Here is a 17,741-nt window from a genome sequence, read left to right as displayed (position 1 = left end):
ATATACATAGTTCCTCTTCTGTTTGGTTTTAGCAGTGGTTATTTTTAGTTCGTTATTTTTCAAACATATGGTAGTAACTTTTATTTTCATATTGATGTATCGTTTAGAATAGCACACCTGAAGAAGAGCCTAGCGTTTGAAACGGCCCAAACGTCTAGTTACATTTAACATTCACACTGAAAAAGAATGCCTGTAATTGTATGAACAGCGCCAAGCTTATACATCTCCTGACCTCTGACACGAGTTGAAAGGGCGGGGAAGTTTACACTTGCAGACCAGACGCTCCATTGTTCCGGAAAGGAAAAACATTCAATCGATAGTTTTTACAGTGCGTCATAAATAGTTGGTTCGTATCTAACGGTACATAGCAGCAGTCTACAGCGTCAACAATGCGACGTCTTAAAGACAGCTTTATTTTGATGTTATTTTTTACTGTCCAGTTATATCAAGGTAAGGAGAAAAATGCCTCTTTTGTGACAATGCTTTGACTTTTATGAAGTGTTTATACGTCAGTGTAGACATACCCGGAAATACGTTGTCATTTGTGCAAACTTAAAATAACCCCAACCCTGTATGTATGATGGTTGTGATTGTGCTATACCTGTACATGGAGTCAGGTATAATTTAGTACAGGGAGTCAGGTATAATTTAGCAGAACCTCTAATATCATTACACTTTGACAGTGCCATTATTCATGAAATATTCATCAAATACTACCTCGTTAGGTTCGCGTGTGAATGGTTCTTGTGATTGTAATGAAAATGTTCAAGCTAAAGTTTTTTATGCTTAAAAGTTTCTACACTGCAACTTCCATGCATCTTTGGTGAGATTCAATGACTTCTTCTCTAGCAGTGCAAAAGTGTATGATTTTGTACCACCGGACTTCTGTAATAAGATAGGATAAGATAAGGAAAGGGACGACTTACTCATCATGCAACAGGACTAACGCGAGATGATAAGCTGAGCAAACTTTCATTCTTGGCAATATTTCCTCGTCGATTCAACTAGTGTGCGGGCAACTTGTAGGGAATTTGTTCGTCATTCGTGGCCGTGTGAGACAAATATCTAGCATGTTTGATAATTTGCGTTACTTGTGGCATATTCCTCACCATATGCGATGGATGCTGAACCAATTTTATTTCTGTATTATAGAACTTGTGCTTGTTACCTGTTCTGATTTTATTATTTTCGTTACTTTAACAAGCTTCCATTTACTTTTGCCACCAACAAATCTGTTCGTTTAATAAAAATTGCATTTTTGTTAATGATATTATTCTGAAACTCGTACCAGCCCAAATTTGTATTTATTATGTGCATGTATGGTCCATGACACTGATTAGTTCCTAAGAACTATATCCATGGCCCTCACCAGAAATATTCTACCCGTTGCTTTCAATGTTCGTGTATATATTTTTCTTTTATGGTGGAATAAATTTCAAAGCAATTACTTTGAATTCAATGCTCACGATTTTCTCTTAGAGCGCATGCGTGGCGATGACGTACAGTGCAATTGTACAGTGCCAAATGTCCAAAGGTTGCTTTGGTTGGAATAGTCAACAAAACGCCGGTTATTGTGTCATATATCACGTTATCTCGTTTGGAATGGTTTCGTGACTATTCCCAGCTAAAGCAATAGCCACGGGTATTTATGCCTAATCATGAAAGTACCGTCGTTATTGAGGTAGAAATTACTCACCTGTATCACGGGCGTTGGTGAAGTTTAATGTTAGACACTTAACTGAGAAAAAATTAAGAGAAAAAAGCAATGGCAAATAACAGAACAAGTAACAGAGGGTAACAGTAATTTTTGCTTGGAGGTAGAATATACAATGTACCTCCGTACACATGGGTCTTTTCAAATTGAAGTACCAGTCGTTTGAGAGTGATATTTAGTATCGAATCGAAGTGCCAGAGAATGCGTGACATTAAGTGGCCACGTTATTTTCTAATATAAACTTCAATACAGGACTTGCCAATATAATGTCTATAACATTTACCCTTCAGCATTTGATACCCTTTACAGAATTTTCAAACTAACATTGGAAGCGTAATTCCATTTGACCAGAAGGAATCACTCTCGCCCATAAAAACATCAGTTTAATGATTTGTAGAGACAGTAGAAAATTAGAAAAGAGAAATAACACAAAACATAAATAGAAAGATGGATCCGAAATCAAATTTGGAAATTACCCTTATTTCTAGTTCCTTTACTGAAGTTTATTCTAGAAGCATTCTCCGGCGCTTCAGTTCAGTCTATACTTAATGTCACTCTCAACTGGGCAGATATCAATGTAATACGTATTTCTACTTGAAAGAGCTATAGTTCTTCGAGTTCAGAGCTAAAAAGTCAGTGTCAGTTCAGTATGAAAACATGCTTTTCAAAAATATATTTCTTGTAAATAAAGTTCCAAGATATGAAGACGTACCGCAATTCTGAATAGGGGGTTGTATAATGAGACAAATACCACAAGGAAACCAAATGACAAATCGTGGACCCTGGATGTAAGTAAGGAAAAGGTAGTAGCATCATAGGTGGGGATTACGGCTGAGATCATGAAAGCACTGGCATTTTGACACACCGCCCTCAATGGCGATAGTTGACAAAGGCCTAATTTTTTTCTGGATGTCATAAAACACGACAAACAAAACTTCAAAATTAGCAAAAATGGAATGAAAGAATTATAATAATAATAACATTACAGGACAAAATATCAAGTGTTTGCATTTTTGTTTATTTATTGTTCTATTGCCTTTTCATTGAAGTCTTACAATACATTGAGAGTAATTCTACAGAACTGTATTTGTTTTTCCAAATCACAAACAGTAATAATGTGGCAACCTGAATCTTTGGAATAAAAAGTTATGTCCATCCCAGAAAATGGAGATTTCATTCCACATAAATACATCAGATTATAGACCCTCCACAGGAGGGTCTATGATCTGACTGAACCAAACCCCGCCATACACTATGAGCTAATTGGTCATGTCATTATTATAGTTTGAATATTTTGAAGGAAAACAAATACATATTAACCTTATTTATATCAGACATACGCATTACATGGGAATGTTAAATGATACTTTCTATTGCAGTTGCAGGTACTTGTACGGAGTGGACATTTGCAGGTAGTGATGAAGTCAACATAACTGAGGTATGCCATGCTAAAGCATGTTAGCTTTTCAATGCTGATTTATGAGACCAACCACTTAGTCCTTCTCAAATAGTAAAGATAAGTTTTCTGGCCAAAGTCTAGTATTTTATCAGGTACAAACCATAACAACAACTATTTGATTTATAATTTCTACTTAATGACCTGTGTTTGAACTTCTAATCGCAAGTTCAAGGAGTGGCCTAAATCCTTTGATCTATCAGGCATATTCCCATGGAATAGTACAGACGATGAGTGCTGGCTGAGCGTGGCACGAATGCCTGTATCTGTACTAGATATATATGTCCTATAATCATTACAATAATAGCTATTTCTTACCCATATTATTACAACTCAACGTTCTTGCACAAGCTGTCATTGGTCAAAATCAAACCGCACGACCTTCTTTAAGTAGAATTTTGCCTGCGCGGTGACATTGCCCGCGCATGCAGAGATTAGTGCCCGGCACTTTTACCCACTGCATGCACTGAAGTAATTTCGAGCGTTGCGCATCTATTCTGCACGTTTTCCAGTGTTGCGCACACGAGATGACAAAGTCACTACAGTGAGACCTTCAAGCTTATTCTTTTGCAAAAATTGATTGAACATAATTACAAATGAGCTGAGGTGACACTCGCGCTCCTACAAATACATACAATACTGTTATCATGATCAAGAGTGTTCATTGACATGTCATTTGAGTGCATGATTTAGATCAAACGTATATAAATTTCCGTCAAACCTCAGACCATATAGTGGTCGTCTGGGATCAAAAGAATAAGACCCACGCAACACCACACACCACAAGTAATTTTTGATATTTCTATTTTTTGTTTGCAGAGTATGAAAGTTGGTACTGAAATTTACAGACTCCCCAAGTATGTACATCATATAACGAATTTTGAAATATCAGAAACTACAAACAAAGTAAGTAATGACGTCTGATAGGTTTCTCATTAAAATTTAATGATGTAGCATTATGAGTATACGTCTTGCCTGAAAAATAACTTTTAAAGGTCTGTACTTTTTATGTCTAGTAACTGAAACCACAGTAACAATCACCTATCATGGCAGTTGATTTGTCGCTAAAATAACAATAGTGAGTTAAGTACTTCAATGTAAACCAATGTGCATAGCAATCATGGACACACCCATAGCAGCATCAATACTATCTTGTTCAAGGATAACGGGGATGAGTGTGAATCAATTTACCAAGACAGAATAGAATGCTCTTGCTATCAAACACTTTGACAATTATTTCACCAATCATTGCCCATACTCTGCAGTTGTACTACAACGCCATTGGCACTATTTTTTCTACACCCAGGATCAACGGTTTGGCACAGTGTCTAACAGTAGTAGTGGCGTGGTATACTTGGCTGGTTATCTAGATTTTGACATTGACAGTAGATATGACCTCCTGTTAACGTGGCGAAATGTAAGTATTGATGGATGGATTGTGATATACCGGCAATGAAAAGTATGTCAACTCAAACAACATCGTCTGGCTCAAAAATAATTTTGCCAAACTATACAATATACTAAACAGAATGAAAAACATCACAATTTTACAGCTAAAACAGAGAGTATTCGCTAAATAACATGTACATTAATGATCAACGGTGATCACAAGTTGAGGTTGTTGTTTTACTTGCTAAGCAAGATCATTTTATTGAGGCTGAATAAAGCAGGCTTGTGATTGAAGACCCGAATGGCGTCCATATTAGTTGTGAAAAATCAATATTTACTGCATAACTCAAAAACTGTAATACACAGACACACTATTCAAGTGTATACCCCACATTATCAGATGCAAGCTGTCTTTTGAAACCTATACCTTTGACTTTCATCTTGACCTTCAGGGCCAATTATCAAAATCAAACCAATTCTTGCCTATGACAAGTGCATTGTTACGTAGTGTTTACATATTCCAAATACTTGTAAATCATGTTTACAAGTAATATTGAAAAAAAGTATACACAAGCATTATTAATGATGCGCATGTAATTTTTACTGAATGGCAGCCATATTTGTAGTAAAACTCATTATATTACTGCACTATTCAATCATGTCTCCTCCATTCATTCATCCAGTCAGTCAGTCAGTCAGTCAGTCAGTCACATAGAAGTAAAGTATTTGAGGGACATGTCTGACATGTCTTTTATGAAGACTTCTTAATTTTTCTACAGGTAACAGAACCATCTTCTGACGAATGTTTTAGGTTTGCCCTAACTGTTATTGTTGAAGAAGATACACGTTGGCCGCAATACTTCAATGAGACTTGCTGTTTGTGTCCGCACGGTAAAGAACGGCTACCAAATAATGTACGTCGATTAACACTATCAATGTGTGTCAATAGCAAAGGAAATTTAATCCTTCCTAATGCTTACATAGCTATGATTCAAATATCATAAAAAATGAATATTCATGGGTCCTAAGAGCTTACTCCCTTCAGATTAATAGTCACAGGGATTTATTGCTCATCTAATACATATGTATTTTCCTCCCATGGCTGGCTACCATGATGCAACCCTGGACCATTGCTAGAACAAAGAATGAGAAAGAAAGTTTCAATTTTAATGTTCTTGGCAATCGCACGAAATTTACGTGATGTTCAGTCAAACATGAAATGATTCTCAAGAACCCACATTTACGAAAATACCCTTCCCCTGGATTGGAGTTGTAAGTGAATTATTTATCAACTTTTCCACACACAGCCATTTCCATTTCAAGTATACGTCGGGATAAATGATACGCCTATTCAAAATGCAGCATTTCTGTATGATGAAGATGACCTATACTGGGACACATACTACACAAATGAATGTATGTTTACGATTTCTTATTGTAGCCAATATTCAGATATCAATATGTTATTCTCATTTAGTATCGAAATACTGATTTTATATTAAGAATTCAGCCGTGTATGTTCTGTCTTTGTTATTGTTAGCCTAGGGCTGAATTACAATGCATAGCTCTCTTTGTGTCCAAGGCAGCTTCATTACCCCTGCAATGGAGTAGATGTAACATTATTATTTTCGATTCACATACAAGATCCTTAACAGTACGGAACTTAAATGTAGACCTAGTCGGGAAATGACGTAGGATAAAGTATATTTGTTTCAAAAAAGTACGTTTTGCAATTTATGTATCACTATCTCTCTCTAGGTAAGATGTCGCTTTACCTCGATACAACAGATTTGGTGATTGTGCCTTTGGCAGGTACCATTACGGTTAAGTGTTTGGATAACACAACACAAAACAGTTATACTATGGCACAAGTATACGCTTACAAGGTGATGCATTACATTACGTACAGTATCACACACACACACACACACACACACACACACACACACACACACACACACACACACACACACACACACACACAAACAAACACAAATACACACATGCATGCATGCATAAACAGATATATACATGAATACATGCGCATATTGCATCAATCCATGCATCTATCCATCCTTCCAACCATCAATCAATACATACATGCATGCATACATACATACATACATACATACATACATACATACATACATACATACATACATACATACATACATAATGAAACGTGCTTCACTTTTTAATCAATTATTTTATTTATTTGAAGTATTTATCTCTTAATTCATGATCATTTATGTATACATTCTTGTTCAGATTCGAAAACGTTTTTGGACTTAGATAATATTATATTAAACAAAACTGTTTTGTGATTGGTTGTAATGATTAAAAAATATTTAGGTTTTAATATAATTTATTTGTTTCTCCATAGACGTTTGAAGAACTGCCAGAGAGCTCGAGATTACAACATATAGCGTGGTTCGAAAGAAAACGTCCATTTGAAAACCCTATTTTGGAAATTGTCATGATATTAGAAATGCACATGCTTTTTAATGTACATCACAGATGTACATTAATAGACTCACGCGGTAATGTTCTACTAGCGTCCAACTTCAAAGTTGAACCGACAGGTAAGAACACTAAAATGTGTTTCCATTACTTCAGGAATTACGCAGAACCAAGTGTCGCAAACTATTAAACAGCCAATCAAAAGATAGCTCACCGCACAACCAATACTATCGTTTGTGTAAATTACCAATTATAGATCTTTAACAATGCGGCGTTTCCGGTTGAAAGATTGAAAACCATCTGTACGTGTATCTCTAATAGTCATATTTACTGTTGTGAAAGAAAATCACAACTGGTCGTCTTTACTAGTGTTCGGCAGATATTGATTATTCATGAAGTGGATAAATATATAAACAATGGTAACCCATGCTTCAAGAATATGTCTTGTTACAGGAAGCTGCTAACGCTGGCAAAGACGACCACTCTTTTTGGGCAAACACCATTTCTGCAATGACGTTAGTGAGATATCGCTTTTATTTCAAATCAGATTTAAAGGATCACTAAAGGTATCAATATTAAGATACTGACATTGGCATTGAAATGGAAATTAACTTGCTATTTGTAAAATTTGAAGGAAAATGATTTTTAATATCGAACACACATTATACTAAAATAGTTACAGACAGTATATAGCAAGATAATCCAATGAATAAATAAAATAAATAAATAAATAAATAAAAATAAGTAAATAAATAAATAAATAAATAAATAGATAAATAAATAAGTAAGTAAATAAATAAATAAATACAACAGTTGCAGTGAGGCGACTTTAAAAGGATGAAAACAGTCATTAGAATTAAGGAAAATACAATTATCTGTCGCGATCATGAATCCTAAATATTCCAGAAAAATGGCATAAGAAGTAAAAATTGTGATGTTGAAAATACATTTTTTTCGCATCTCATTTGTCCTTATTTTGTCAATTATCCAATTAAGGTTGTCCCGATGGCAAGTATGGTTTGTTTTGTAACGAAGACTGCATATGTAAGAATGGTGCAACTTGTCACTCAGTCAACGGCGCATGTATCTGTCAAGCCGGATGGATGGGACCTGCATGTGATATACGTAAGTCGTATGTGAATAATGCATAATACTTTGAAACTATGTATGACATATTCATCATCCAAAATTTCTTGCTCACACACAAAGAACCTCAGAACCTTACACAACACCATACTAATATATCTGTTCTATATATATATATATATTTCTTTATGGAAAGATATCAATAACTTCAAGACAACATCTGGAATGGAATGTTGAAAGACGAAACAGATACTGATTGCACTACTGACCTTTCCTCATGTGCTTACTATCTCAACCCAATGCATGTAAGAATAACAAACATGTCTATTTAATTCTTTATAGGCGAGAAGAAAGTCATCATGACACCACACTACTTTGCGCAAATGTACGGTGATTATGTAAATATTCGTTGTACATTTTACAACTTCATGGCAATGAATTCTACTTGGCTTGTCAATGGTTCGCCAGCTTCCCAGTACAAGGATCGAAATAAACTTGATTTCGCTTGGAGGCAAGTTGCTGTTAATATCATGTATGTATGTATGTATGTATGTATGTATGTATGTATGTATGTATGTATGTATGTATGTATGTATGCACGGTATGTATGTATGTATGTATGTATGTATGTATGTATGTATGTGTATGTATGTGTGTATGTGTGTATGTGTGTGTATGTATGTATGTATGTATGTACGTATGTATGTATGTATGTGTGTATGCATGTATGTATGTATGTATGTATGTATGTATGTATGTATGTGTGTGTATGGATGGATGTATGTATGTATGTATGTATGTATGTATGTATGTATGTATGTATGTGTGTGTGTATGTATGTGTGTATATATATGTGTGTGTATGTGTGTGTGTGTGCGTGTGTGTGTGTGTGTGTGTGTGTGTGTGTGTGTGTGTGTGTGTGTGTGTGTGTGTGTGTGTGTGTGTGTGTGGAAAGAAATGCATAAGGTAACGAGTGAAACAGTCCCCATCAATAAATGTGTAATCCGACGTTTCGAATCAATATTCATTATCCTAGGATATCAAGGCAAGATATCTAGTAGGTCATATCACCTGACTGTTTATCTAGATATATATACATGCATATGATGCATGGATATAGGAAGTTGTATGTGCATAATGTGTGTGTAATATTCATAAATGTATTGTTGCTCATAAGTAACACTTCCTTTGGAGGTCGACTCAATGTTCTCTTTTGTTCTCTTTTTGATTTCCATGTTACCAGTGCTAACATGACACAAATGATAGTAGTGTCGGCGACTGATGACTTAGACGGACAGATTGAATGTCTTGCAGTTGACATTGATGGCATAGTTTATACGGACTCTGCGACCTTTGTCATTAAAGGTAATAACGAACATTTTTATATAATAAATTATAACATAATTAGACTGACTCAAAATCACAGGACAAACATTTGCTATGAACTCTTCGGCTGGACATTTTAGAATCATTGACAGTTGCTTTCACAGTATTATTTCACTCAGCGTTTGCGCCATATTGGGTCGAAAAGAGTTTCTTTTATATCGTATGTTTGTGTCATGCCATTCAACAGATGTGCTTCAGATGAAGTAAGAAAAGTGATGTTGCGATATGAAAATAAAATATTCAGAAAATGCATATACATTATCAAGATAAAACAAACATGAGTTACTATACACACGCTGACTGAAATGTTGTCGATTTCCTTGAAAACAAGATAATGACGTTGACGCCAGAGTGATATTGGTCGCCGAGGCACACTATACCTTGATTTAATATGAAAATGAAGCTACTAGCTCTGTGTCACTGATACAGACTGCTTTGTTTCAAATATAAATGTTTACATATCTATGTCATATATACATGTATGTTTTGTAAAATGATAATTTGGTGATGTCCAGGTTGTCAACATAATTATTATGGAGATACTTGTAATTATACATGTGGCTGCAAGAACGAAGCATCATGTGATAGATATAAAGGCTGCGTATGCACTGTGCCAGGGTGGACTGGAAAGCATTGCGATCAAGGTAACTGCAACATAATAATGTAACGTGATCATAAGTGGAAATGCAACATTTGTGTAATTGACACGCCAAAAAATGTTGTAAATAGAACAAGATGAAAATACGAGTAACAAGAACACTTTCCTTTCTGCAGGATAAGACATACTTCTCACATTTGTTTATTTTCACAATATTTGCAATCTATACAAACATTAGAAATGCAAAAGGTATTTAATTTCGTGACGTGAATACATTTGTGACGATGTGTGCATGTCTAAAATGTCCATGTTTGCCTGTACTAGTTCAGTAAAGACGAGCAGCATTCCGGATTGTAAATATTTTAATGAAGAAACTGTAGTCCTGGTTCCCGTTAAAAAAATCATTTGTTATTCCATTATTTCAATATACATATAACTATAAATGTATTTCTTTTACCCTAGAGTGTTCGGCAGACAGATACGGCCCAGATTGCGAGTCTGAGTGTGGATGTCAAAATGATGCCAAATGTAACAGGCAAGATGGAACCTGCGAGTGTAAGAGTGATAAAACCTGTGGTGATCTCTGTCATGTCAAATGCGATTGCCATCACGACCAAACATATCAATGTAATGCAACGTTAGACACCTGCATATGTACTGACGACAGTAAGTCATGACGTGATTAATGTATTTATATCCCTTGTAATGCATTCCTAAAATGAACAGAGAAATGACTTGAGGTCGAGGAGGCATATTGCTGACTTTCAAGGCCTTAAATACAGATTGCATAAAGCTTCCTTTAAGGATTTGATTTGCTTATAGCAGCATATCAAAGTAAATTGACTATGATTTCCACGATAATATTTCCATGGCAACTGAAATATATACCAAAATTCCTGTATTGGTCAGTAATTGCGTACAATCCAATCACTGTATGAACCGAATTTTCGCAGGCTAGTTAGCGATTATCCGATTATAATTATTTGATTTTAATTATTGATCATTATGCCCATGCAAAAACTAAAAGAAGCCTAGCAGCCCAGATGTGTTCAGGGATTGAAATGGAATCGCCATGTTGTCTTGGTCAGGGGATATTTAAATGACTAAATTAAATTTTTAATATCTGGTATATACTCAGCACTACATAAATGAGTGTGTACATCCCATGTTCAAAAAGCACGGAGTACATACACCTTGAAAACTATAATATCATAGCGACTTGCTCAATATTGAGCTATTTAGGCGATTCCATTACTTTGTTGGGTAGTGATTCTTTCGTGTGACATTTACTTGAGTTTTGTTAATTTAAATAAGTTACAATGGAATTACTCGCAGTTTCATTTCACCAGAGCATTTGACACCGTTTCGAATATTTCGTCGTTTGCTGGTAGTGCTGATCAGTGCAGTGTTGTGGATTCATATAAGAGAGCAAATACCTGACGTATAATGCCACACAAGAAAACCATAATAGCTTTACATTGTACCATGGAGGTACAAGAGATCTCCCCCTTATACATCCATGATTGTACTATGTGGAATATAACAATTCTATCAAATAGCGAATTTCATAATAACCATTACTGGTTTTATTTGGTCTCTTCATTTTTTTAGGATCTGGCTCAGATTCCAGCAGGATGTATTATTTGCTGAGTATTATTGGTGCTGTCGCTTTGATAATAGTATTGGTTGGTGTCGTCGTATTTGTGTATCATCGCAGAAACAAATATTACCGACTTTATGACAGAGAATTTGAGGAAATGCTTAAGGTACGTTAACAATAACTCTACTTATTTATAATTAACTTTGACTATGGATTTATGTTTTACTAGTTTTTAAATTTACGAGATATAGGCCAATTCATGCCCTATTTATCTTCAGATGTCCAATATAAACAAACCACCATTACATTTGTATTATGTGAAGGAATTCATCCTATGGATTTAGTATATATGGGTAGGACGGGTTGTACATTCAAATGAGAAATGTGGAAAGGTTGAACCAGTATGGCACAGTGGTAATAATTTCTGGGCGCTTCGAATACTATAAAGTTTATAAACTGTGGAAAGACGCAATTAATTCGTGAAAAACGTAATGTATGTAAACGACGTGTATAAGGCAAGCTAGATACAATTGCTTCCATCAACCAATTTCAAAACTTTAAAATCTGTATTTTCTCATGTAGGGATTGAGTCCTAAGATTGATTCCTGGATAATAAAACGGTCACAGATAGACGTTCAAGGAATCACTCTTGGCATGGGTGAATTTGGAAAGGTAGAACTGGCAGATTGGATGACAGGGTCCCAGACTACCAGAGTAGCTGTCAAAACTATCATATCGGGTACGACTTTCACTTTTTTACTTAGTTATCAAATGAATTAATCGGCTTCTTAATTGGCACATTCAAACAAATTAAATTGTATTTTGGGTTTGTGTGTATGCAACCGTATGTGTTAAAAAGACAAAACACACTGAAAAACAGTAAGTTAAACATTATAAGTATGTTATTCGTAAAAGTTAAGACGTGCACATGTAATTTCAAGTTTAATTTGAAAATATATACATGTACTCACCATATGGGCTTTAGTACTCATCATAAATGGCCGTCTGATGACGTCTATAGCGTGCACTGTGAATTCTGAACTTCTCTAAAACAAAATCTGTGTTCAAAGGTTTTTGATCATTGTTTTGGTCATACACGATAATAAATAGATTTAGAGGTGAACAAATAACCTTAGAATGACACAATACTATCACAAAGCCCATTCGTTAATGTGTTCCGTTAAAGAAATGAGATACAGGAGCCAAGCCTAATATATTTCTAATGTCAGTCTAATATCAGACATTTTGTTGAAAAGTACATAAACAAAATATGATGCTAATCAATGGATTGTTGTCTATCTTTCTTACAGATGTAGGATCATCCTTGTGTTATCGAAACTTCTGTCATGAAATAGACCGTCTTATTGATCTACAAGGGCATGCTAACATAATTCTGCTTCATGGAGTGATCACAAAAGGAGGTAATATAACTTGATAATAAACTTTTATTCTGTTGTTTTATCTTTTGACGTTGATTTATGAATGACTTGAATCTGACTCTGTGATTAAGATGGTGTAAACATTTTGAGTTCTGTCCTAAATTACACCCGTTTTCCGTATATCTGCTCTGTAGACCCGAAGTACATTGTTCTGGAGTATGCATCCCGTGGTGATTTGTTAAGTTTTGTACATGAAATTCGAGAGAGACCGTTGCAAATTACTGATGAGTATCGGTTGGTGAATATAGCAAGGGATGTGACATGTGCCATGCAGTACATGGAATCACACAAGGTAAGACAAAAACGAAGCACACCTGACCACCATAAATTTTAATTTAGAATAATATGCATTTATTTGTACATTTCAAAACGTCAATGTATCTTTCCAGTTTTTAATACCACTGGCACAAACCCGTGGCATACTTTTTCGACCTTTTTTATTTAATCATTGGAATATTAAACAATCGGTTCTGTCCCTATATAAAGGACATGTGATGAATTCACATAAAAATGTCTCTACTATCGGGACGGTAGGTCCCCGTTTAGGTTGATGGAGGTATAAGGTTGATCACATATTGTATCTCTGCCATTTTCTCCATAGTTCGTTCACCGGGACCTAGCCAGTCGTAACATTCTTATCACCGAAGACTTTCATGGCAAAATCGGTGATTTTGGGCTAAGTCGTGATGTCTATGAAGATGGACGCTACTGCAAAGTACCATGGGTTAGTCGTGCGTTGTGACGAAATTTGAATGACCAGTCAAATACATATTTACTTCTATGTATATTTAATTTTTGAACCTCTGTTTACGGAAGTCATCAGCTAAATTTGGAAAGAAAGGTTTCCTTACAATAAATAACATATTCTCTTGAAATATAAGCTAATGTCCAAAGAATAACACTCTTATCAATGAAGTTTTCATGTACCATTTCATTTTGATGGTAAGTATTCTTTTTTTATTTAGGCCGAAGACCAAGGACCTTTGCCTTTGAAGTGGATGCCACCTGAATTCCTCAATGAAGGAATCTTTGAAACTAAGAGTGACGTGTGAGTGTCATTGTTTTATAGAAATTTACATTTGTTGTGTTTCATAGTAATTTAAGGTCGGTCACTTTAATGTTTTATAAACCATTCTAAACTAATCGCTTGCAGTCTTTTATAATGAAGCTTATGAATGAAAATAATATGCAATGCTGCCATTCTTTATATAGCTTCCACAGTGACCTTCATTGCCAAAGAATTTTATATCGACAAGAGAGACCTTTTTCTAGCTAGCATATTATACAATTTTTCTATGAATTGGGGAAAATACCGAACCTGAATTACTATTTAGAGAAAATCAGTTGTTACTGTACTCAACTCAGTGGTGACGTAACTTCCTGTGTATATCTGCATGACTTCGGCAGGTGAGCTTAAGATCTATATTGCAGTGCTCTTGTAAATGTTTATTAAAACCGGTCAAAAAAATTCAGAGCAAGTTCCAACATTTCAATGTGCTTTCACACTTATCATTAATGTGTTATTGGTGTATGTTACTTTGTTGAAGTGTATATACACTCTCTGTTATCACATTTAGGTGGTCCTTCGGTGTTGTACTATGGGAAATCGTAACACTTGGTAAGTAGCTACCTGAGTAAATATAGGCGTTAAGAATACTGTAATACAACAACAACAACGACGACGACGATGACGATGACGACGACGACGACGACGACAACAACAACAACAACAACAACAACAACAACAACAACAACAACAACAACAACTTCTGTTGTAAATTGTACTCTTTTTAGTTCTACGTTATTTTAACGATGTTAAAATTTCAATCCTGCAAAATGAACATGTCTGTCCAAAAATGTGTGTCCCTAGGTGAAGTGCCTTTTATGAACATATCTGCCATGGTATTCATGAAACTTTTGAAGGATGGTGTAAGGTTGCCAAAACCAGCTAACAGCACTGATGCTGCGTAAGTATTCATTGCTATTATGTGAATGCTGAACGCTACCCCTGTAGCGAAAACGAGAATTGACAACATTATTCGGATCATATGACCAGATCACTCAAATCCTCTTTATTTCTTAAAGAACGAAAATATCTTGTGCTAATGTTGTATTAAAAGTCCTGCTTCAAGAATGATATTCTAAAATTATGGGTCAATTTTATGGATGTTTATGTTTGTTTGTTCTTGGATACACATAACAGGTTCAGTCTGATGGTGAAATGCTGGCACACAGATATCGAGTCACGACCATCCCCGAGTGTTCTGAAAGAAGAGCTTGATACCATTCTGCAACACGATAAGGTATGTTTTCTTTTGCATTCTTTGCTACTGTAAGACGACAGCCTTACCTTAAATGCTAAATACATCTGTGTACTCCCACGAAATCAATTGAACTGTAGATGATGACATGATGTGTACTTCACATTCATTCGAACATCATTATGGCATAATACTACCAGTTATTTCGTTTGATTATATATTGCTCACATTAATTATGCGGGAAAAGTTCACAGCAAAACCAAAAAGAAGAGTGTATATGAAAACTCTTGTGTTTACTTGAAATATGTGCTTGAGGCCACTAAAATGTTGAGCGTGGACTATATAAAGTTCCTTTAACAAAATTTCGTCCATTTTCTTTTAACTCTATTGCCCCTTTCAATTTATAATCTGTGCATACTTTCAGAAATTCTTCAAAACGGTGAATCCAGATCCCTTAGAATTGACTGAGTTATCCGTAGTCGTATAGGCTACAATTGGCTACAAAGGAAATCCTGTATCCTATATCATTCAATAATGGTGACTGATCATACGACGACGGTGATACACCTGGAAGATTCGACAGCAGATATTTGTGTCACCTAAGGCCTTACAATATATTACACTTGTATTGATTACTGCTATCAACTAAAAGGAAAAGTCCAGTCAGACTTATTTCTGTCTTTAGTACATTTGTATTAATTACTGCTATCAACTAAAAGGAAAAGTCCTGTCGGACTTATTTCTGCCTTTAGTACATTTGTATTGATTACTGCTATCAACTTCAAGGAAAAGTCAAGTAAGACTTATTTCTGTCTTTAATACACTTGTATTGATTACTACTATCAAGCATGAGCATCAGCAATGTGAAATTCAATCATAGATTGTCAAACATCGGTGTACATGTAGGTGTTGGGTAAAATAATACATATGCATTTTTGACATATATAGTATATTTTGAGCTGGCTCCAATGTTATCATGCTGTGTACATAAATTAGAGAGACAAACAATCTGGACTATGCATGCATTAAAAAATATTTTGCAATGCCTCTTGCTGTTTTTAAGTAATCGATGATGTTAGGAACTTCGTGTAAATTACGGGTAAGACTGAAGTAAAGCACATTCTGTATGTGATACACTCGTTTATAATATTCATATCAAGTGTAAAAGTATACTGTTTCAACTGGTTTATTTACAAGCCTAGCATGTGGCTTTTCTAATGTTGTCAATTTATCAAATGAAACAGTATACTTTTACACTTGATATGGATGCTATAAATGATTGGGATACATACAGAAAATGCTTTACTTTGGTGTTAAGGGTTGTAATGATTATTCCTAGTGGTTCGGCAAAGTCATGTAAACAATAGGCTAGTGAGTTGGTTGCTATCATTGTCTGTCTCGCTTGTATATGATGTGCGTACCGCAACGCTGCATACGCACATAAATGCAGTGCATATGATTTGTGTAAAAGCTATTGCTACATTGTATTACATTCTAGTGATGTCAGTTGCCTTGTGTGCGCACAGTATAAACAGTCACAATCTTTATCACACGTACACTGGTCAGCAAGCCTCACGACTGAGAAATTCTGGATAATGATATCGATATTCCTGTAACAATCAATGATACCATGACTGCCACATATCCCCAACTATATTCAGTGTCAATAATGATTGAAAGTGTCATGAGTCTTGCAATGGGACCCGGCAATACGTACGTACACATATACGCACATCGCGCTGTCAGTTGAGTTGGAGAATTTGAAGCCGACGATATTTTGATGGATAAAATCCCAGTACAAACAATAATATACAACAGATAGCACCAACCCATACATGCCAAAAACAAGGACATTTTTTTACTAATTATTACGTTTTTCCATGTTTTATGTCAAGTTTTGGGAAAGTAATTCCTATATTATGGTGATTTGGTTACCATGGGAACAGATGTTCATAAAATGACTCCGACCTGTTTTGAACTCTGCATAACAAATTACCCCTTGTAGGGTGGTAATATGCAAATGTACTTTAATATTATTAAAATTACTATTATTATATAATATTATTTAATTATCATTACAAGTGAAGGGGTTTAATATTATATAATAATGGAAATGTCATGTGAAAGACAATTTTGAGGAATGATGCATTTTGGTCGTTTATTCAATAAAGTGTATCCTTTCAAGCTTATATAAAATGTTACTTCGTTATAGAGTTGTTGAATTTTCTGGGGGTTTGTACTCTGTATTTGAATATTTCCTAGACACACGTGTGCTGTTTTGTGTGAATTGGTAACCTGCTTGAGCTATTGTGAACAGTCAGGTTAATGCTTAATGTGGCACTAGAGAGATTA

The 17,741-nt window shown here is 35.2% G+C and overlaps 1 protein-coding gene across 3 annotated transcripts in view; it reads left to right on the top strand.

Annotated features, from left to right (window-relative positions):
• LOC144433859 (uncharacterized) overlaps nt 1–17,527 on the top strand; it is a 19,717-nt gene extending 2,190 nt beyond the window's left edge. Inside the window, exons 2-24 of one of the 3 annotated variants that reach the window (XM_078122245.1) lie at nt 108–450; nt 3,094–3,152; nt 3,990–4,076; nt 4,477–4,587; nt 5,339–5,473; nt 5,867–5,975; nt 6,318–6,445; nt 6,943–7,141; nt 8,016–8,144; nt 8,448–8,637; nt 9,349–9,470; nt 10,007–10,135; nt 10,552–10,755; nt 11,701–11,855; nt 12,272–12,428; nt 13,000–13,110; nt 13,263–13,420; nt 13,730–13,852; nt 14,094–14,176; nt 14,706–14,746; nt 14,999–15,095; nt 15,332–15,431; nt 15,814–17,527. In XM_078122245.1, coding sequence (XP_077978371.1) covers nt 390–450; nt 3,094–3,152; nt 3,990–4,076; nt 4,477–4,587; nt 5,339–5,473; nt 5,867–5,975; nt 6,318–6,445; nt 6,943–7,141; nt 8,016–8,144; nt 8,448–8,637; nt 9,349–9,470; nt 10,007–10,135; nt 10,552–10,755; nt 11,701–11,855; nt 12,272–12,428; nt 13,000–13,110; nt 13,263–13,420; nt 13,730–13,852; nt 14,094–14,176; nt 14,706–14,746; nt 14,999–15,095; nt 15,332–15,431; nt 15,814–15,876 — 2,751 coding nt within the window. In that variant the 5' untranslated portion in view covers nt 108–389 and the 3' untranslated portion in view covers nt 15,877–17,527. The remainder of the gene's footprint in view (nt 1–107; nt 451–3,093; nt 3,153–3,989; nt 4,077–4,476; nt 4,588–5,338; nt 5,474–5,866; nt 5,976–6,317; nt 6,446–6,942; nt 7,142–8,015; nt 8,145–8,447; nt 8,638–9,348; nt 9,471–10,006; nt 10,136–10,551; nt 10,756–11,700; nt 11,856–12,271; nt 12,429–12,999; nt 13,111–13,262; nt 13,421–13,729; nt 13,853–14,093; nt 14,177–14,705; nt 14,747–14,998; nt 15,096–15,331; nt 15,432–15,813) is intronic. The other 2 variants (XM_078122244.1, XM_078122243.1) reach the window with 2 other exon arrangements.
• The last annotated feature ends 214 nt before the right edge of the window (nt 17,528–17,741 follow it).

The sequence above is a fragment of the Glandiceps talaboti genome, chromosome 4, assembly GCF_964340395.1.
Source record: "Glandiceps talaboti chromosome 4, keGlaTala1.1, whole genome shotgun sequence".
In the NCBI taxonomy this organism is placed as follows: Eukaryota; Metazoa; Hemichordata; class Enteropneusta; family Spengelidae; genus Glandiceps; species Glandiceps talaboti.
This window is presented reverse-complemented; position numbering and strand designations above follow the sequence as displayed.